Genomic DNA, 20,426 nt, shown 5'->3' with positions numbered 1-20,426 from the left:
CTCCTGTCGGACGCTTTGGCTACTGTGCTTCAGGACTTGGGGAAGGGTGCTGGCATTTGCACTGCTTCCCAAACTTGGTTGCCGAGCCCCTCCCCCACTCCCAGTGCATCTTGTGGGGCTGGGACTCTGCAGAAAGCCTAGGGCCAGAGGGTCCCTGAGGTCCCCTGGCTTCTACATTCCACGGATTCTCGGCAATTTGTCATCAGTCCCAGCGCCCTCCTGATCCCTCTGCTTGGGAAATAGTCTGCATGAGTTGTTTATGCTTTCCGGGGGATGCATTTGTCCTCGCTGGGGTAAGTTTTGTTTGTTTCAGATGAAAGCTTTGGTCCATGGTCAAGGGAACTGTAGGTAATGGCAAAGAGGTGGAGGAGTGACTTACAGGCTCCTTCTGGCTCCTAACAACCTGCTTTCCAAGTAGGACAGAAACAGCCCATTTCTCGGAGTGAGAAGCTGAGGTGTGGACGGTTGTCTCACACAGTGAGCGAGCAGCGGGGACAGGAGGGCCCCAGAGTCCCCAGAAGTTTTTAACTCCTTCTCTCCAGCCCCCAGTTCATAGAGGACAAGGGTACTAGTCAGGGTTCTCCAGAGAAACAGAACCAATAGTGTATGTGTTTGCATATGAGAGAGAGAGAGAGAAGGAACTGCCTCGTGAGATCTGGCAAGTCTGAAGTCTGTAGTGTAGGCTGGGATGCTGAGGACCCAGGAAAGAGTGGATTTTGCAGTCTTGAGTTTGAAGGCGATCTGGAGGCAGAATTCCAGCCTTTTCTCTCAAGGTCTTCAACTGATTGGACAAGGCCCACCCACTTTCTGGAGGGCATCCGCTTTACTCAAAGTCTACTGATTTATTTATGTTTATTTCTGAGAAGGAGAGAGAGAGCGCACGAGGAGCAGAGAGAGAGAGGGAGACACAGAATCCGAAACAGGCTCCAGGCTCTGAGCTGTCAGCCCAGTGCCCGACGTGGGGCTCGAACTCATGAGCCATGAGATCATGACCTGAACTGAAGTTGGATGCTTAACCCACTGAGCCACCCAGGCGCCCCTGGAGTCCACTGATTTAAACGTTAGTCTCATCTAACCGTCCATTTGCGGTGACATGCAGACTTGGGTTTGACCAAAAGTGGGTACTGTGGCCCAGCCAAGATGACACATAAAAGTAACTGTCCCAACAAACAGAGGGTCTTTACCACTTTAAAATCTCCAGGTCGGAGGCAAGGCCTAGGCAAAGCTTCCGGGGATCTGGGTGAGCAGAGATGAGTCACAGTGGAGCAGGGATCCAGCCTGACCCAGCTCACTCCCACCTCCAAGCAGGAAGTGGCAAGGAGGGAGGAAGAGGAGGAGATTCCCAGCGTCCGTGGCCTTGGCCCTGTCAGCACCTCCAGAATCAGCCAATTCCCCCAAGACCTTGTAATTTAGAATCTTTGAGGTCGACGGCGTATCGCTAAGGAGCTGTGCGCCATTCTCTGGGCAGCAGGGAAGGCAGGAGGGGGCCCAGCAAGGGAGCCACAGATGTGCTCTCCGAGGGCTCCCGGGGTCAGGTGGAATCTTCCCCATCCTAAGGCCCTGCTCCTCGGGGCCTCGTTGTCCCCACAGACGACATGAACCAGCAGCAGCAGCAAGAGGGAATCAGTGAGACTTAGAGACTGCAAAGGAAGGGGGGGGGGCTTTGTCTGATTTGTCCACCACTTTGAGGGACCAGGAGGGAGGGGTGCAGGTGGAGGTGGGGGCGGGTGAGGTGAGAGGGCCAGCGAAGCCTCAGAGCTTTCCACCAGGGTCCTGGGCCTCTCCTTCCACCCCAGCCTCCCTGCATCCTGCCTGCAAGATTTCCCCTGGTGGCCCTCCTTCCTCAAGATCACGGCTGGGTGGGACGTCAGAGTGCCGTGCCACAACACCTGCTCTCAAGTTCCCAGCTGGCTGCCCTCGCTCCTTTGGGCTTCCTGGCCAACCTCTGGCTAGTTTTTTTTTTTTTTTTTAATTTTTTAATGTTTATTTTTGAGAGAGAGAGAGAGAAACTGTGAGCAGGGGAGGGGCAGAGACAGAGGGAGACACAGAATTCTCAGCAGGCTCCAGGCTCTGAGCCATCAGCACAGAGCCCGACGCGGGGCTTGAACTCACAAACCATGAGATCATGACCTGAGCCGAAGTTGGAGGCTTAACCGACTGAGCCACCCAGGCGCCCCGGGCTAGTTTCCTAAAACAGTTTCTCTACTTCCATCCCCAAACCCCTCTCCTTTTTGGGCATGGCCGTCTCCACCTCGCCTATGTTCCCTATACCCCCAGGTGCCCACTTCTGGGTCTTCTCTTTGAGAGGTGTCCTACCAAAAGCGTTTCCATCCTTCTCGTCCCATGTGATGGATTCTCTACCAGCAGGTGAATTCTGGAGGGACGGGAGTTCTCGGAACGGGTAACTTGGAACCTTTTGTGTCTGAGTTTCCATATCTAAGAGCCGTAGCCCTCCACACTCCTGACGGTCTCCGGGCCAGCGGTGGTCTGGAAACCCCAAGGGGCAAGCATCCTGCTCACGAGTGTTTTCACCCCCAAACTCCACAATTCCAGAGGAAGTGGGAGATACAGGTCTGCGGTTGAGAACAACACAAAATTTGGAAGACTGGCACCGTGGAGGAGAAATCAGATCGAATGAACTGATTTCATCTGGAGTTGTGGGGGGGTACTTGCAGGGGTGGGGGAAGTATCCAGACCTTATTTCCCCTCGCGCTAGCAGAGGCGGGAATGGAAAAACAGTCTGGGAAGCTGGAGGGGAATTCCTGGATCCTTGGAAATAGGAGGGGCCGGAGCCCGTGGGAAGGGCAGCGAGGAAGGGACACCGTGATGTCCCTGCTTGACCCTCGGTGCTCCCGCTCAGGATGTTTCTGATTCTGTCTGACACCCTTTGAGAGGCAGGAATGTTGAGCCAGAACCTTACAGAAGATGCCCAACTGCTCTACCGCCCCGATTTAGGAAGAAGAGGGTGAGCATCTGGCTCAGAGGCAGAAATCATGTGCTGGCTGGCATTTTACCATTCCCTGCCTTAGGTGATCTGGGAAGGCTGTTCCGAGGAGACGAGTGGGAAAGGGGCGAGGATCCTGACTGGCCTCAGCTGAACTGTGTGCACTTTCGCCGAGGCGGCCAAGTGCAGCCGTGCGGGGCATGGGTGTCTGGGTGGGGCTGAACTCACCAGGACCTGACTGTGGCTGTGCTAACCGAAAAGGCCCTGCAGGGGCACGGAGCTGCCCTGCATCTCACTGAGAGAAACCAAGGGGACGAGGCATCCCTGGCCCACCTGGATTCACTGAATGGCCTCCACACCTCCAAAGCCCCGGGTTTCCTCAGGCTGACCGGGAGCAGAGGTGTGGCCCTAACGCGGGGGGCAGTGAGCTCACGACCACCTTCTTTGTCTTCAGGTCGTGGTCTGCTCCCTGCTTCCTCCCCCGTGAGCTCACCATAGCCTGGGCCGCCACGGCCTCCACATCCTTATTTATTTTTTAATGTTTATTTATTTTTGAGAGAAAGAGAGGGAGCATGTGGGGGGGAGGGGCACAGAGAGAGGGAGACAGAGGATCCAAAGCGGATTCTGTGCTGTCAGTCCCTCCGATCTCACTGTAAAAAACAAACGAACAAAAAAACTGTCACGGGGGCACCTGGGTGGCTCAGTTGGTTAAGCGTCCAACTTCCGCTCAGGTTACGATCTCACTGTTTGAGGGTTCGAGCCCCGCGTCGGGCTCTGTGCTGGCAGCTCGGAGCCTGGAGCCCGCTTAGAGAATGTGCTCGGAGGAACGGCACTCCCCACCCTTCCCCTCCCTGGAGGTCTGGCTTCCCCACCCCTTTGCTCCTGCCAGTTCACACAAGGGTGCGGGGATGGCCAGGGTTCCTGCCCCACGAAGAGGCCCAGAGCCCTTCCCTCGTCCTGCCCTTGAGGATGGGACCCAGAGCCATGAGTCCCGACCCAAGGAAGCTCAGGGGTTATTCCCTGGGACACACACAGGCCCCCGCTGTTTCTCCAGGGATCACGGGGTGTGAGAGGGCCTTGGGAGGCAGGGACCTGGGCCCAGTCTTGTGGGATCCTGTGCAGGCCACGACTCCCCTCTGGGCCTGCACTCCCACAGAGCATCTCAGCTCTGACTGCAGCAGGCTTCCTCACTGAAAGGAACCACAGGAACCCCTTCTCTCCATCCAATTCCTCCAGGGAGCAGGGAAGGAGCAGAGCCAAGCCCCCTTGGAGCTCTAAGGACATTCAAACCCCAGCCCTCCCCGTTCTCTGGTGGCTGGGACCCAGGACCACAGCCAGGAGCGAGCCAATGAGACCACGGTAGGCAAGATGGTCAAGTGGCCGATCAAAAGGCCAGAGGACTGGCCCAGCAGCTGGTGCCAGGCGGGCCTAGAGCCCCCTCCCATGCTCCTTCCTCTCTGTAGCCCTTGCTTTCTCTTGTTCACTCACCTATCTAGGGAGAAAGTGACAGCCCCACGGGAAGGACATCAGGAGCCCTAAGAGATCACAAGCCAATCTCGGCAAATACGTCAGAGTCACACTGAGTTTACTGTATGATGCTGGAGGTGGAATCTTCAACACCTGGGCCCTGGCAGGTGCAAAGAGGACAGAGGACACCCTCCTTGTCCCCCCCAGGATGGCTGGCTTGAGCAGCGTCTGAGGATGGGGAGGGGAGCAGAGTCAGGCACCGTTAGTGGGTGGTGTCATTGTCAGGACAGGCTGGGCTGGGCTGGGCTGGGCTGGGCGAGGCGGCCCCGCATGGGCGGCAGAGGGATGCGAGCCCTGGTCCTGTCTCTGCGCTATGGGTGCAGAGCTATGGGCTGGGCAGTCTGACCATTTGCCAGGAGTGAAAATCAGAAAGACGCGTTGTCTTTCTGACAACAGACCCTGGGATTCCTCTGGGGCCAAGGAAGCCTGACCGGCCTCCCAGCTGAGCACAGAGCATTCTCTCCTGAGCAGCACCCGCATCTCCTGTACCCGCCCACCCCCCCTCCAACCCTCAGTGTGCTCTGCACGTTGGGGGTGGGTCTGCTGGGTGTGCTGGGACCAGCCGGGTTGACATCTGGCGGGGGGGACGGGGGTGGACTCTCCCGGTCTCTGTCTGCCCCCAGCACCGTGGGAGGGAATCCTGCCCCACTCCCGGCTCTCCATGTGGGGCCTGAGCCCAAAGCATCCGGAGGCGGTGGCTGCATGGACAGAACTAAGGGCAGCAGGGGCTGTGGAGGAGGGGTGGGGAGGGCGGGTGGTCACAGACTGCTGCTTCGCGGGGTACGAGTCCCCGGCTCCCTGCAGGTGGTTGCCATGCTTGGGTGGGGAGGGCTTCCAGTCTCCCCCGGGGGTCGCACCCCTGCCTGGTGGCCCTCAGTGGGAGAGGGGTGTCCTGCAAGCCTCCTTGGGCAGCCGGTGGCTCTGGGGGGGGGGGGGAAGCAGCTGTGTGTGGACGGGGGGGGGGGTCCCTGGAGGGGAAAAAGAGAGTCGGAGCTCCCAGCGAGGCACTGGGATGCTCTTGGGGAGCCTAGGCTAAGGGCCTGGAGGGAGGTATGCACCGGAGAGGGCCAGACCCAAGCACCAGGGCTGCTGGGAGGAGGAGAGGGGCAGGGGAGGAGGAGAGGGAGGTTGGCTTCCTGCAGCCTCCAGGCTCAGCGCCTGTGTCCACCCAGAAGCCCTGTGGGGGAAAAGGAGTTTGCAAAGCAGCTAGCCTGTGCCGCGTGCCCTGCACCTGCGAATGCCACCCCCACCCCCACCCCCCGCCATCCCCTACGGCCACTTCCCTGGCTCTCTGCCCAGCCCAACCTCTCTGCGTCTGTGGCCGGAGTCAATGGCAGAGCGGGAATGTGACCCGCTACGGCTGGCCCTACACTCACTCACCGCCTGTCTACAGAACCAGCGGCTCCTCTGATTCCGCTAAAAACAAGCACCGGGGCGGACCCTGCTTTGCCCACTCCTTCCAGGGGCCACCCACCCCACCCCACCCCACCCCACAGGTGCCAGGAGTGTCTGCGGAATGAAAGAACCACGTACTAGTGAGGCCGGGTAGCAGCAGGTGCTTGGCTGGGCAGGGGTGGGGGGGGGGGGCTTGCCAGAGAGGACAAGGCCCCTACCCCACCCCCGCTCTGCGCAGGCTGGGAGACTGGGTCTCTGTGGGCAGGAGAGAGGCACCAAGGAGCGGAATCATGAACACTGAGCTAGGCCTGCCCTGCGGGAGAGAGAGGAGAGAGGTGGATGTGAGAGGGGCCCAGGCGACCTCCTGGGAGCAGAGGGGGAAGAGAGGGAGTCTGAGGGAGTTCCACAGGCTGCAGGTCCCCGCAGGGCCTGGCTAAGCCTGGAGACAGGCCTCACTGTCCTTCGTGACACCCTGGGTGAAGGGCTCACAAGACAACGCAGGCCTCTCTGAACACGGGTCTTTGCTCGCGAATCGCAGCCTACAGGACGGTGTGCAAGTCCGCTGCCCCGGCTTCTGCCCTTGACACTGTGTGACTACCACCCTCCTCCGTCAGAGGAAGGGTAGGTCGGCAAGGGCTGCTGCGTGCGTGACAGGCTGGCCTCTGCAGTGGCCAGTGTGAGGGCTGTGCAGGGGTCAACCCCAGAGCCCCAGGGGGCTGTTTCCCTCCAGAAGCCCCTCCCCGTGTCCCCGGCTCTTCCACTGGCTGGGGACTGGAGCCTGGGGGAACCTGAGCGATGGCAGAGAGCCTCAGTGGTCATTTCAACCATACACCGCCCCTTCACTTTGTAGATGGGGAAACCGAGGCCAGAGAAGGGAAGGAGCTGGGCACCCAGTACGGTCTGAGCTGGGACCGGAACCAGGGCTCCCGGTTGCCAGCGAAGGGAGCCACCTCCGCGGAGCCCTTTTCTCTGGGCCAATGCTCAGCGCCCGCCTCTTGGGTCCTCACAAACCCTCCAGGCGGCAGGGAAACAATTACGAGTACCGCTTTTCCTTTCTGCCTGCCTCCTGCCTCTCCAGCGCCTAGAAGAGTGCCTCGAAGAACAGGCACTCGACTGTGAAATAGAGGAATTCATTCCTGCTGTCTTATTTTTGCTCATCTGCCTTTTCATATTTTACTACAATGATTATACAGTGCTTTCATAATATTAAACCCCCCCCGCCATTTTTTTTTTTTTTTCACTGTAAGCAATATCCTGCCAACCTCCCAAGACTATTTAAGGAGCAAAAGAAACGAGGGAGAACGCTTTGTGGACTGGAAAGCAACGTGCAGACAGGAGGGGTGTCTCCAATGACCACTCTCCGGCCCAAGGCACCGGCCCACCAAGCAGGTGACTGAAATGAGCTGGACCCCTTCCTCCATGGAGGCTGGGGTGTGCCGCAGAGGGAAGTTGACCAAAAGCAGGCCGACTAATAAGAGGCAAAGCGTTTGCTTCTCCCCCCCCCCCCCCCCCCCCCCAACCCTTCCGAGGAAAGGAAGGGACATAGAGAGAAACGTGTAAATGCAGAGAGAAGCAGAAAACTAGTTATGGGCATGCAGGGCTGAGCAGGGGTGGGGGGCAGCCTGGAGGAGGCCACCTCTCTACCAGGCAACAGACACCCCCCACTCCCAGCCGGACCCCTGCATCTACGCTGGTGAAGATGAAGTTAGAAACATCAAAATGCCACATGCCTTTGAGCAGCAGCCGTCAGCAGAACTCCATATGGTTGTGGCAGCCAGGAGTTTGAGCTAATAAAAGTTAAAAAAAAAAAAAAAAAAAGCTGGGAAATGCTCCCGGAGAGCCACGTGGGCCCTGCTCAGGGCTGGTGGGTGGGGTGGGGAGAAGAGGCACTGTGGCGAGCCCACACTACCCCCACCCCCCCCCCCCGAGTGTTCCAAGGTCACCGTCCTCATCAGAACAGGCTGCTCGTGCAGGACGCGGCTGTGTGTGTGTGTGTGTGTGTGTGTGTGTGATTTTGCTTGAGGGTCACCCACGGCGCTGCTCTTGGAGGGGAAGGGCGGGAGAAATGGCAGGCGGAGATCCCCTCCTTAAAGTGGGGATGTCGACCCCACCCCTTGAGCATCCAGGTGGGGAAGCCAGAGAAAAGACCCTGGTCACCTGGGTGACCCTTGTGCCAGGTGGCTCTCACCTGCAGGGGGCGTGCAGGGTGCACAGGAGCTGCTGGCACCCAGAGAACGGGGAGCGGGGACAATACCAACTCTGCAGGTTACTGGAAGGATAACCTGGCTCCGTGCTTGGGGTGGAAACACTCCAGAAGTCTGAGCCAGACCACGCTGGTTGCTGAGAAAGAGGAGCAGTGGTCTCGGGGAAGTGTGCCCGAGAAGAAGTTTAAAATCCATTCGACAAGGATCTCTTGAAAACCCACTGTGCCCAGTACATGATCTATGGCCTCTGCCCAAGAGAAGCACACACGGAAATGAAATGACATTGGGGGAAGGGGCAGGGGGTGTCCCAGGTCACCAAGGAGGGGTGTCCATACGTGGACCCCAGGGTATTTCAGGAGCTCTGAAGACAAACAGCAAAGCAGATCCTGGTCATCTCTGAGGAGGTGGGCATGTGTTCCAGAAAGAAGGCCCCCAGCCCACCAGATGTGAAGTCGGGACAGCCGGCCCAGGCCCGAGCCCCGCGGTCATGGCTGCCCATACAGAGGCTACCGCGTCCCTGGCCTTGCAAACCAGCAAAGCAGGCCCCGGCATGGGATTCCTTCCACACCTTTATTACTGGAAATGCCTGTGCCCAGCCCAGTCAGAGAGCGGTGGATTTTAAAAAAGGAAGGTTTCTCTTTGTGGGTGAAACGAACATGATTCAGCACAAGCAGCCGATCGGGAATGTGGCGGCCAGGCTCTCCCTTCAGGCTCGGCCCCCACCCCCCACCCCCCTCGCGGCCACCTCGGCAGAGGCTCCAGACTGCACCTGCAGGATGGGATCCCCAAGGTGCCCACGGAGGCCGGGCAGCGGGCCACTCCTCTCTCCAAGAACACCACCACCTGGCAGGCCGCCAGGAACAGCCAAGCCCCGAGGACACTGCTCCCAGGCATCCAATGACACAGAGAGCAAACATGTCAGATCTCACGGTCATACTAATGCTTCTCATAAATAAGCCCCCAGATGCACAGCTGTGGCTGGGGATTCACGAGCCTTCTGAGGACACACCGTGACAGTGGTGACATGTGGACGCACATCTTCACAGTGCACAGACTTACTGAAGAATGTCATAGGCCTGTGGGTGTTCAGTACCATGCCAGGGACAACGGGGGCGGGGCGGGGGAGATGGTGGGGTCTCCACGCTTGGGAAGCATATGACTTAGTCTGACAAACAAAATCTATGTCAGGTGAGAAACTGCGTACGGATGATTAAACGCTACCCACTGTGGTAGGACCGAAAAGGCAAGTGAATCTCAGAGCCAAGGGCAGACACGGAGGGCGGCCTTGGAAAGGCAAGAAGCGTTCATTGGACACAAGGAAATGCATTTCAAGTCAGGGAAGAATAAGATCAAGGCCAAGGGTGGGAGACCTCCGTGTTCGGTGTCCTCCAACCTGCTCACCTAAAGAGATTTTCTCGGGTGGGGTGTCAGAAGAAAAAGGTGACCTTCAAGGCTATTTTCTTCATCTTTCTGACTCCAGCCAGGAAGCACCTGCCCAGTATCCAGGACCCCAGGGAGCCTCTAAATGCTTGTCTCCTATTCAGTCCCCCTAGGAAGCAAGTTACCCTTGGCCCCGGGCAGGGGGAGGGGAGTTGTTCTTTTTTTTTTTTTTTTTTTTTTTTTTTTTTGCATTAGCTGACATGGCTCATACTCCCAGGTACAGAGGGAAGTCAGCCCTGCCACTCTGGCCACAGCAGACTGAATCCAGCGCTCATGGCGAAGCCACACCCCTGAATGGGGCTGGACAGGCTAGCCCTGGAACAGCTTTGCCCAGTAGGGCTGCGCCATACTGAGTGGCAATGAACTGATCCGGTCGGATTCTCTTTATGAGAGAGCGGGGAGGCTGGTGAACAGGAGGACGTGGGCCACTGCAGCCTGGCATCTCCTAGGGAAACTGACCCCTTATTCTGGTGCTCCACGAAGCCGGCCGACGAGCCAGTCTGCATCTGTGGGACTCGGAGAGGCTGCATTTGCCCTCTCTCTATGCCTAAAAGTACTTCTTCCCCAGGGCTCCTTAAAGATGGCAAGCCTGAGCCCAAGACTTAAGGAGAGGCACGTGGGGAAAGAATGGAGACATCCTGCAGGATTGGAATTCAGCGGTGGGGAAAGGAATGGCCTCCTCTATCTATAGGTGGCTTCTTCTTTTGTCCCCATGAGTCTCGCATCCCCCACTGCTTCTGAACTTGCAGGGAGCTTTTTTGGTCCAGGCTGAGCCCTGGCCAGGTAGACAAGACCCAAAAGCTCTTTGGGCCTGGCCTGAGAAAGGATACCAAGACGCTGCCCGTAGCCTGGCCAGACCCAAAGTTGGGCAGATTCTCTCGTGTCTTATCACTGCCCGTGAGAACGTGCAGAGCTGACTCAATTCCACATACTTTGTAGCGTTTGCTCTGCTCAGGACCCCAGATAACTCTTTGGGAAATGAGGAAATACAGCTCAGAGAGCTGTTATCTGCTGGGTCCAAGGTCAAAGCAGATTAAGGACTGGAAGGCAAGCTGCCAGAGCTGAACCTTGGCCCCAGGCTCCCCTCACGATTACACTGCTCCTCAAGAAACAGGTCCACTCAGGCACCCTGCCTGAGCCCCAGGGGCCACGGCTCACGATCATGACCATTAAGCAAAGCCTCCTGACGCCTCTCCAACAGGTGCCAAGCACGGACTAGCGGGAAAGTCTCCAATCAGGGAAACTACCCTGCAAATCTTAGCGGCGAACGAGGGGCATTCAGAAGAAATGACACCAACGGCCACCACAAACTGCCACGCGAGGTCCTGAGGAATGGAAACAGCATTCCTGAGCCTGTAGCAAGTCACGTGGTGGTGGTGGTGGTGGTGGTGGTGGTGGCGGGGGTGGGGGGGTGGGGGGTAGGGGGCGGTTACCAGACTGGAGCAAATCTTGAACTTGGGGTCTGTGAACCCTCGGGAATTCTCACAAGATTGCACGTCTGGTGCATTAGTCTGGGAAGAGCGTCCGGAGCTCTTCCGGGGCTCGAGATGCTCAAGGACAGGAGGCTAAGCCCCCTCCGACCCTAGCGCTCAGGGCATTCCCAAACCCGGCAGCCAAACACGTTTCCAAGCACAGGAGAATGCACCACGCACAATAAGTAACCCAGCGCTGTTACTGCCCTGGCTACTGTTGCTTCCTACCTTTCCTATTCATCTACCCCTGCCCTGGGGGTCTGGGTCCACACACCAGCAAGATGCAGCACTCTGAGCACGGCACTCACCTGTCTGGGCCCACTGTGTTCCTAGAGAGGCTCACCTGGTCCGCCCCCTGGTGAGGCCCTGGGTGTTTCCCTATCTCTCAGTGACTGCTCATTCCCTTTCTGCACATCACTACCTCCAGACGAGAGGAGCAAACTGGGAAGGAAAACACAACTCGGGAGAAAGAGCCACGTAGGTGCACAGCACAGATCCAGCTCAAAATTCCTCTAACCAGCCTCAGGATCCTAGAACACCACCTCTCTGACATCTGGCCACCTGGCGTGCTCCCCTCTCGCACTGCCCAGGGCCCGTGGCCAACTCTTGGAGGAGCCCTGATCTGTACGCGTTCCAGGCGACGGGGCAGCGCTCCAGGCCCCTAGGGCAAGCCCATCACTGGCTCGGGAGAGACCTGCAGACCTCAGCCACAAGCCAGAGGTCAAGGGAGCCTGGCCCACGCAAGCTGGGAGGCAAGTTATTCTGGTGCTGTCACAGAAAAGGGGCAAGTCTGATTGACCCCGTCCTGGCCCCCATCAGCCCTGTCAATCCTGCCACGAAGAAGTGTGTCAGGCCACACACAAGACCAACGTGTCTCAGGAAATGCTCCCTGTCTCAAGAACCCTGTGACTCTCCAAAAACCAGGGAGAAGTTCAGCTTCAGGAGGTGGAATCACAGTCCGTTTCAGGGGGACTGGAGGAGCCCAAGATGTCTGCCAACTCCTGCCGGGCCCTACCCGAACGGCCCTCGAGAATGCTGGCTTTACTTGGTTCTTTTACCTTCTAAGCAGGGGCTTGTCTCGACTCCCGCCTGTCAGCCCTCTCCCCTCTTCTTTCTGGACCCCCTGAAGCACCCACCCCAATGCTGGGGGAATAGCCTGTGGTCAGCAGAACCTTCTTACTGTCTGGTGTGCGAATGGGCTACGAAGGTCTGGAAAATCCATTATTCTGTTTGGAAGCGAACGAGCTTCCACAGAGGCCATACGCTGGTTTCCAATTTTCGGAGGACAGAAACACACACTGCCGAAGTTACGCTGCGCGTAATGTCATCTTTCCCTAATGACTCAATCCAGAGAGGAAACCTAGAGATCCGGAGCTATCTCAGGCATCATTCTGGATGCTGTTTGGAAAAGTTAAGGCAAGAGCAGAAGCTCCGAGTCTCCCCAAGTCCCCAAGCCTCTGCTTTCTTCTCCCTGTGCAGTGCACATCTTGGGAACATACTCCAGGGTAAACCAGATATAAAAGGTGTGTGTGGCGGGGTGGGGGTGGGGGGTATAAAATCCACAAGGGACGTGCGTCTCATTCGATTTTGAAAGCTCCTAGAAGGAAGGCACTCCTACACCCTCTTTCATTAGTGATGGAAAAACTTCAGAAAGGCCACCTGAGGTCTCCTGCTCCCTGATCCGCACTGGACCCCACCACCGATGGAGAATACCTCGGGGCCTGGACTCTGTCACCCACCCCCACCCCCCAAAGCTGGTCCAAGCCAACTTGGTGATGGGGGACGTATACACTCCTGCCTCTCTCTCACTCACTCACCAAAATCCATGGAACAGGGGGGCCCCCCTCCCTCACAAGAAAGCAGGTGGAAAACAAGCCAGAGAGGTGGATGACAGTGGCCGCCCAGGACAGCCCCAAAGCAAAGGGGCCTGGCCAGATCTGCAAAGTCAGTCCCCAACCAATGGGGCAGGGACAGGAACAGGCTGAAGGCAGAGTACTGGCCGCCTCCTGAAGTTCCTGCACCAGGTTACTCACACGGGAAACCAAGCCAGCCCCCCTCTCCTTTCTCTCTACTGTTCAGCAGGGACTCCTGGCTGAGCACCTGTCAAAGTAAGCCAGGGGAGATCAACGCTGTCTCCCACCTCACCCGTAATCCAGGATGCCTCCCGGTGGCCAAATGACCTGGGGGCCGGCGCCTCACCAGTCCCAGGGCTGCGCCCTTGGACTCCCGAAGGGGATAACTGACAACTGCGCATTCCTTGAGGACCCCTGGTGACGGCCAGCGGGTAGAGAGGAAGGAAAGCGCCTTGGCGCAGACCAGGCATCCGTCCCCGCACCCGCTCCCACCGACCATCCTTGGGACCTGCCTCCCTCTCTGCCCGTGGAGGAGAGAAACGGGGACGTTATTCCAACAGGTCCCCCTCGGCCGGGCCTCACTGGGCCAGCCTTCCCCCGCCCCGCCCCGCCCCGCGAGGCCTCAAATTCAGCGGGAGCGCCGAGGCACCTGCTGCCAGACCGGCTCCATCCCCGCGAGAGGGGGGCCCTGGGCGGTGTCCTCGGCGCTCCGGGCCTGCTCGGCAAGGGGCGGGGCGCTCCCGGGGCCGGCGCGCCCCCCGCGCCCCCTGCCCGCGCTCACCTGGCGCAGGTGCTGCAGCAGCGTCCCCGCCTCCTCCCGCCGGCCCTGGCGCACCATCCGCAGCAGCTCCTGGACCATGCCGACGCGCCGGTGATACGGGGGCAGCCCCGCGCCGGCGCCCGCGCGCCCCGCCTTGTCCCCGGCGCGCAGCAGCAGCGACGCCCAGAAGTCGGGCCGCTCGCGGCGGGGGACGGGCGCCGCGCCGGGGCTGGCTCTCTCCGCCAGGCTGCCCTTGGTCTGCCGGGTGCCCATGCCGCCGCCGCCCGCCGGCACTTGCCCGCGCCCGGCCGGCGACGGTCCGCGTCCCCGGCCCGCCCGCCCGCCCCTCGGCCGCCCGGGCGCGCCCGCCTCCCGCGCGGCAACTTTGGGGGAACTGTTGCGCGCGGGGCGCGCGGGGGCGGGGGCGAGCGGCTGCCCGCGCTCCCCTCGCTCCTCCCTCCGCGCTCCCCGGGCGCGCTCCCCGGGCGCTCGCCGCCCGCCCCGCCCTCCCGCCGGCCCCGCCCCGGCCGGCCCCGCCCCCGGCTCGGGCTCCGGCTCCCGCTCCCGCCCCTGCGCCCGCGCCCGGCTCCGCGCCGCCGCGCGCCTCCCGCCTCCCGCCTCCCTTCCCCCGCTCCCCTGCGCTCCCCTCCCATCTCCCTCCCGCCCCTCGGCTCCGGGCTGGGGCCGCCGGACACCCCTCCGGCGCCGTCATCGGTACCGCGCCCCCTGCCGGCCACCGCGCGGCGCCTCCCGGGGCCGTGGCGCGCTGGCGCCCGGGGCGAGCAGGCCCCAAGGACCCTCGCTCTGGGCCCCCGCCGGGTTTCCCAGACGCTTCCACGACCGCGCACGAGGGCGAGGCCCGCGGGAGGTGAGGGGAAGCGGTCCGTGCGCCCGACGAGATGGGGAAACTTTGGAACATGGCGGGGGCGGGGCGGGGCGGGGGGGGTGTCTCAGCCCCAGAGTCGGGTTTCTCAAAGTGGGCTCTGCGACGCGTCGGTGCCGAAGTCATCTGAGGTGCTGGTTAAAAACGCAGGCTCCCGGGCCTGGCCCCAGACCCACTGAATGAGAGTCTCCGCGGTGCGGCCGGGGGATCTGCATTTTTTAGCCAGCCCCTAGGCTCCTTTGACACCTGGCCTGCGGAGGGGGCGCCGGGGGAGGGCCGGGTGGGGGTGGCGGTGGTTGGCGCTCCGAGGCGTAAACTGTGTCCAAGGTTGTGTGTCGTGGGCGTGCCTTTTTATGGAGAGAGCCCCTCTGGCTGCTTCCGTCAGTCCCTTAAAGGCTCCGGACCATCAAGATGTAAAGAACCGTTGTCTCCTCATGTTCTTGCTCTCACACCTCTGGGCGAGGTTCTTCCGGGTCACCCCGTGCAAAAAAGCAGAGGCATGCCTGCATGTAGGGCCAACAACTACCCAGTCCTGCTGGCCCCCTCCCTCTGCCAGGTCTAGCCCCTAAGGGATCAGACCCCCGTGAGGTCTGATGGTGCTTGGGAAGCCAACCAGGGCCCTGCGGGAGAGAAGGCTAAGGCACTTGGGGCACCTTCCCTGGCACAGAGCATGCTCGTAGGCGGTGGTGGCTGCCCCCGTGTCGTCCGCAGGGCTGCAGGAGTGCTAACGTTGTGTGCGCTTGCCCCTGACCCAGGCCCTGGCTGACGCTTTAGTGCGAAGGACAGTGGGGGCCACGGGGACAGGAGAGCAGTTCCCAAGTCACAGACAGCTGGACCCCGGCACGCACTGCGCGCTGAGCATCAGGCAAGCCCTCAGCTCCTTCCTCTGTCATGTGGGGATAAGAACACTGTGTCAAGAATTGGGAGGGTAGGAGGAGGGGCCGCAGAATCTCCAAGCAGAGTGCAGGTGTTCTGCAAAGGACAGTTCCTTTCCCTACTCTGCGAGCGGCACTGGGGTCTTCCCATGGGTGTTTTCTCCGCCAACCCCGAGGACCCGGAGGATGAGCCCTTGTGTCTCCCCCAGAAGGCTTTCTTTTCCCTTCGGATGCCCCACTCCCAAATGCCCATCTCTACTGGCAGGGAACACTCAGTCTTCCTGGAGGCTGGCTTCACAGGCCTTACCCAACACCTTCCAAACTTGCCTGGACCCTTTGTGTGGGGAGTAGACTGATGGCATCTCCAAATAACCCAGGCTGGGAAACACTCTGGTGCCTGTCATCTCTGGCCTGGAGGACTGCCAGGCATGGTGACCAGCAGGGAAACTTGCTGACCAGGCCCCTCCCTAGGGACCAGGGGCTCCACGCACCTGCAGGCAAACCACAATCTGAGTGGGCAGGTTGGGCGTGTGGTTGGGGCAAATGCCACCTCAGTGGAAGAGGGTCCCGGCCAGTCCCTCACTTGGGATCTGAATGTCATCCTTTTCCTCTTCTGCAGAGACCTGATTCCATCTTTCCTTACTCTGAGTTTTGTTTTTTGTTTTTGTTTTTGTTTTTTACTCCACTTTTCCCTCTTTCCTGACTTGTTTGTTCTCTTTCGTGTATAATCTGCTCAGATCTCTCCCATCTGTTTACAGGGAAAACTTTCATTTGCCTGCATCCCCTCCAGTCACCAATGCTCCACCTTTCTCTTTCCTTTTCAGCTAAGCTTTTTGGAGACATTTATTTAAGATGTTTACCTCCATTCTCTCCTCTTCTGGAGTGGGCGGGGGGGGGGGCGGCTTCTGGCCACCCTATGTCATTGAAATGTCTCTGCCAGTCACCTAGTTGCTGAGTTCAGTGGTTGCTTTCAGTCTTGATTTTTAAGCAGCGTGTCTTCCTGTTTCCTATTTTGTTTTGATTGAAACTCTACTCCCTTGGCTTGTAAGGCATTACTCCCCTCTAGATTTCTTTCTTGAGGTCATCTGGGAGCTCCTTTTCTTACTTTCATCCTTTCCTTGTTGGTGTTACCCAGACTATGCCCCAGACCTCTTCCCAGGCAATGTTATCTATACTCATGGCTTTACCTGCCGTGCGCACACTGATGTCCCCAGGTCTCTCTTTCCAACTCATAAGCTAATAAGTTAACCTGTTACTGATTCATCGATGCTGGCAGAAGACACGAGACTCCGGGGTCAGAGACACAGGACTTTATTACTCAGGCGCACACAGCATGAGAAACTGCATATTTGCATCAATTTCCCTTGCCTCTGAGTTCCCATGGGGCAGCACGATGGGCTCAGAGGGATGCTCCGCAAGCAGTGGGTTTGCATCACGGGGGAACTTGGGAATCGAGCTTGGGAATCCATCGCTCATGCAGGAAGCAGGAAGCAAGCCTAGAGGGAGACACGACCTCATCTTTCAAGGTTGCTCGCCACAAAGACAACACTGAGAAGTGGCCCAGGTAACAAGTGGTCAGGGTCTTGCCCTCTTGGCACACACAGCAAGATCCAGGGTGCGAAAGACTGGAGGATTATCTCTTCCAACGGTGGGCACTTCCTTCTCAACAAATGAGCGCATCCTCTCCCGGGCCTCCTTCCCCACCTGCCTTCTCCTCTCTCTGCTTTCTGTTAGTTGTGGCCAGCCAGAGACCCTGGAGTCACTGCGGTCTCTGGTCTCTCTCAGGATCTACATCTGGTCAACCAAGTGCAGTTAATGGTGCTAAGGACGGTGACTGTCATTTGTGCACATTCACCGAGTGCTGCCTCAGGCTGTGTTCCTCGTGGATATTATGCTATGTCACCCTTTCAACAACGGAGGTCTTTATCATTGTCCTGATTTCACAGGTGAGGCAATGGGATCCTCGAGAGGTTAAGTGACTTGCTCACAGATAGGGAGGGACAGGACTGGGATTCACACCTCGGGCGGTCTGACTCTAGAGCCCGTGTCGTTAATATTCCTTTATATCAGTGAATCAGCTGTTTACATTTGACATCCTACAGCCACTGCCTTGTTGAGGACCTGTCATTTTTCACCCTAATCATTGGATTACAATAGTCTTCTTTCTTTTTTTTTTTTTTAATTTTTTTTTTAACGTTTATTTATTTTTGAGACAGAGAGAGACAGAGCATGAATGGGGGAGGGTCAGAGAGAGAGGGAGACACAGAATCCGAAACAGGCTCCAGGCTCTGGGCAGTCAGCACAGAGCCCAACGCGGGGCTCGAACTCACATAACGCGAGATCGTGACCTGAGCCGAAGTCGAACGCTTAACCGACTGAGCCACCCAGGCGCCCCACAATAGTCTTCTTTCTAACTTGTCTCCCCCACTCCGGTGTTACTCTCCTAATGTGTCTTCCATGTAGCAGCTGGAGCCATCACTATAAAAGGGAACTAACTCTCTGTGTCTCACTCTCTCTCTCTCCTCTTTTCAGCAATTCCTATCACTTTCAGTCCAAACTACTTACTATGGCATTCGTGTCCCCCAGGTGCTGCACTGTCCTCATGCCCTACCCTTCAGCCATCATCTCGTACTCCCTTACACCTCTCCCAAGATGCCATACTTTGTACCTTTGCACACGCAGCGTGGTCTTTCCAGGACATCCTTCGCCTCCTTAAGAGACGCCTCATCATCCTTGAAGATCCAGGTAAGGCGTCACCTCCCTTGAACACCCCCGTGCCCTCCTCTGTGTGACTCGAATTCCCTGTGACCACCACAGCATAGCTTGTACCATGTTTCTACTGTTCATTGGCCTGTGCTGTTCCACCCAGAGATTCCTTCTTCATCGTCCCTTCTTATCCTTTAGACTAAACTTGGATGTCGCTTCCTCGGGGATGGCCTCTGAGATTCCCTTGCCTCCCACGGGCTGAAGTTAGGTGTCCATGTTGCGTGTTTTTCGGGTCTCACTGTCTGCGCCAGAGGTAGCTGTAACGACCTAGGCTCACCTCCAGGCCAGGGTGTCCCCCGGTGCCCACAGAGCACAGTGCCTGGCACACGGGAGGAGCTCAGAAAATACTTGTTGAATGAGAAAAAAACCCAAAACCACACATGGCCACCTCCAATGTGTTAGCCTAGTGACAGGAACTCACTCCATGGCAGGCGCTCGATAAAATGATTGAACGAACCACAAAGAGCACTAAAACGGAGGTTGCGTTTATTGACAGGGAAGCTACTGACGAGCCTCCGGAAATCAGTTTGCAGAGAATTAAGGAGATTGTGCTTTCAAGAAACTTGTGAATGGGACTGCTATTTTTGTGGTGGTGGTGATTTTTATTTTTTATTTATTTTTATTTTTTAATTTTCATTTATTTTTTAAATGCATTTTTAAAAAACATTTATTCATCTTTGAGAGACAGAGTGTGAGTGGGGGAGGAGCAGAGAGAGAGGGAGACACAGAATAGGAAGCAGGCTCCAGGCTCTGAGCCGTCAGCACAGAGCCTGATGCGGGACTCGAACTCACTGACTGCGAGATCATGACCTGAGCCAAAGTTGGGCGCTTAACCGACTGAGCCACCCAGGCACCCCTTCTTTTTATTTAAAAAAATTTTTTAATGTTTATTTATTTTTGAGAGACACAGAGTGCGAGTGGGGGAGGGGCAGAGAGACAGGGAGACACAGAATAGGAAGCAGGTTCCAGGCTGATTCATTAGAAAATGCCTAATTCACTTTTAAATTAACTAATGGTACCAGTAGCCCACCTCCCAACACCTTTCGATGCAGAGCACCCCCTTTGTGAGAAAGGGGGCTGTCAGCACAGAGCCCGATGCAGGGCTCGAACTCACAGGCTTCGAGATCATGACCTGGGCCAAAGTCAGACACTTAATCGACTGAACCACCCAGGTGCCCCCCTGTTGTTTGTTTTTTTAAAGGGAGATAGATCACTTTACTAAGAGAAAATCCTGGAATTTATCCTTTCGTCATTCTCTTTTAGCAAGTAATTTTTTTTAAGTTTATTTATTTTGAGAGAGAGACAGCAGGAGTGGGGAGGGGCAGAGAGAGGGAGAGAGAGAGAGAATCCCAAGCAGGCTCAGTGGGGCCAGTGCAGAGCCCCATGCAGGGCTCGAACCCACGAAACCGTGAGACCATGACCTGAGCTGAAACTAAGAGTCAGACGCTAAGCCGACTGAGCCACCCAGGTGCTCCTAAGCAAGTAATTTTTTATAACATCAGAAGCACTGGTGTTTTGTCATCTTCAAGCCTGGAATTAAGGAATTCACATCATGATTTCTCTTTGAACATTCATTTCAGTTTCTACTCATGTTGTGAGAACTTGAAGTATAAGACGCCTAATGGAATTTGAAGATCATTCGGATTGCATAAATCTTTAAATCAAAATATCTAATGTATGGATCAAACAGTGCAATCTTTTATTGCTGCAGTAGGTTTTACATTGATTATATTTATCATTTTTTAATAATCCTGCAAAAAGTGTTATGATGCCTCCTTTTTGTAAAAAAAATTTTTAATGTTTATTTATTTTTGAGAGAGAGAGACAGAGTGTGAGCAGGGGAAGGACAGAGAGAGGAGAGACACAGAACTCAAAGCAGGCTCCAGGCTGTCAGCATAGAGCCAGACATGGGGCCCGAACCTATGAACCTTGAGATCATGACCTGAGCCAAAGTCGGAGGCTTAACCGACTGAGCCACCCAGGCTCCCCATGATGCCCCTTTTTATTTTTATTTATTTATTTTTTTTAATTTTTTTTAACTTTTATTTATTTTATTTTATTTTATTTTATTTTACTTTTTTAATTTATTTTTGGGACAGAGAGAGACAGAGCATGAACGGGGGAGGGACAGAGAGAGAGGGAGACACAGAATCGGAAGCAGGCTCCAGGCTCTGAGCCATCAGCCAAAGCCCGACACGGGGCTCGAACTCACGGACCGTGAAATCGTGACCTGAGCTGAAGTCGGACGCTTAACCGAGTGAGCCACCCAGGCACCCCGATGCCCCTTTTTAAAGAGAAGCTGAAGTT

At 57.0% G+C, this 20,426-nt stretch overlaps 1 protein-coding gene and 1 long non-coding RNA gene across 2 annotated transcripts in view; one reads left to right on the top strand and one right to left on the bottom strand.

Annotated features, from left to right (window-relative positions):
- The window catches only part of LRRC75A (leucine rich repeat containing 75A), a 47,129-nt gene extending 33,261 nt beyond the window's left edge, over window positions 1-13,868 (bottom strand). The window contains exon 1 of the mRNA XM_030294932.1: window positions 13,617-13,868. Coding sequence (XP_030150792.1) covers window positions 13,617-13,868 — 252 coding nt within the window. The remainder of the gene's footprint in view (window positions 1-13,616) is intronic.
- Window positions 13,869-14,408: 540 nt separating this feature from the next.
- On the top strand, window positions 14,409-18,092 carry LOC115501747. The gene is made up of 3 exons (XR_003964896.1): window positions 14,409-14,463; window positions 17,139-17,299; window positions 17,940-18,092. It is a non-coding gene; the product is annotated as an uncharacterized LOC115501747 (long non-coding RNA).
- Window positions 18,093-20,426: the final 2,334 nt, after the last annotated feature.

The sequence above is a fragment of the Lynx canadensis genome, chromosome E1, assembly GCF_007474595.2.
Source record: "Lynx canadensis isolate LIC74 chromosome E1, mLynCan4.pri.v2, whole genome shotgun sequence".
Classification (NCBI taxonomy): Eukaryota; Metazoa; Chordata; class Mammalia; order Carnivora; family Felidae; genus Lynx; species Lynx canadensis.
The sequence above is the reverse complement of the archived record's forward strand: the minus strand, read 5'-3'. Positions and strand labels throughout refer to the sequence as shown.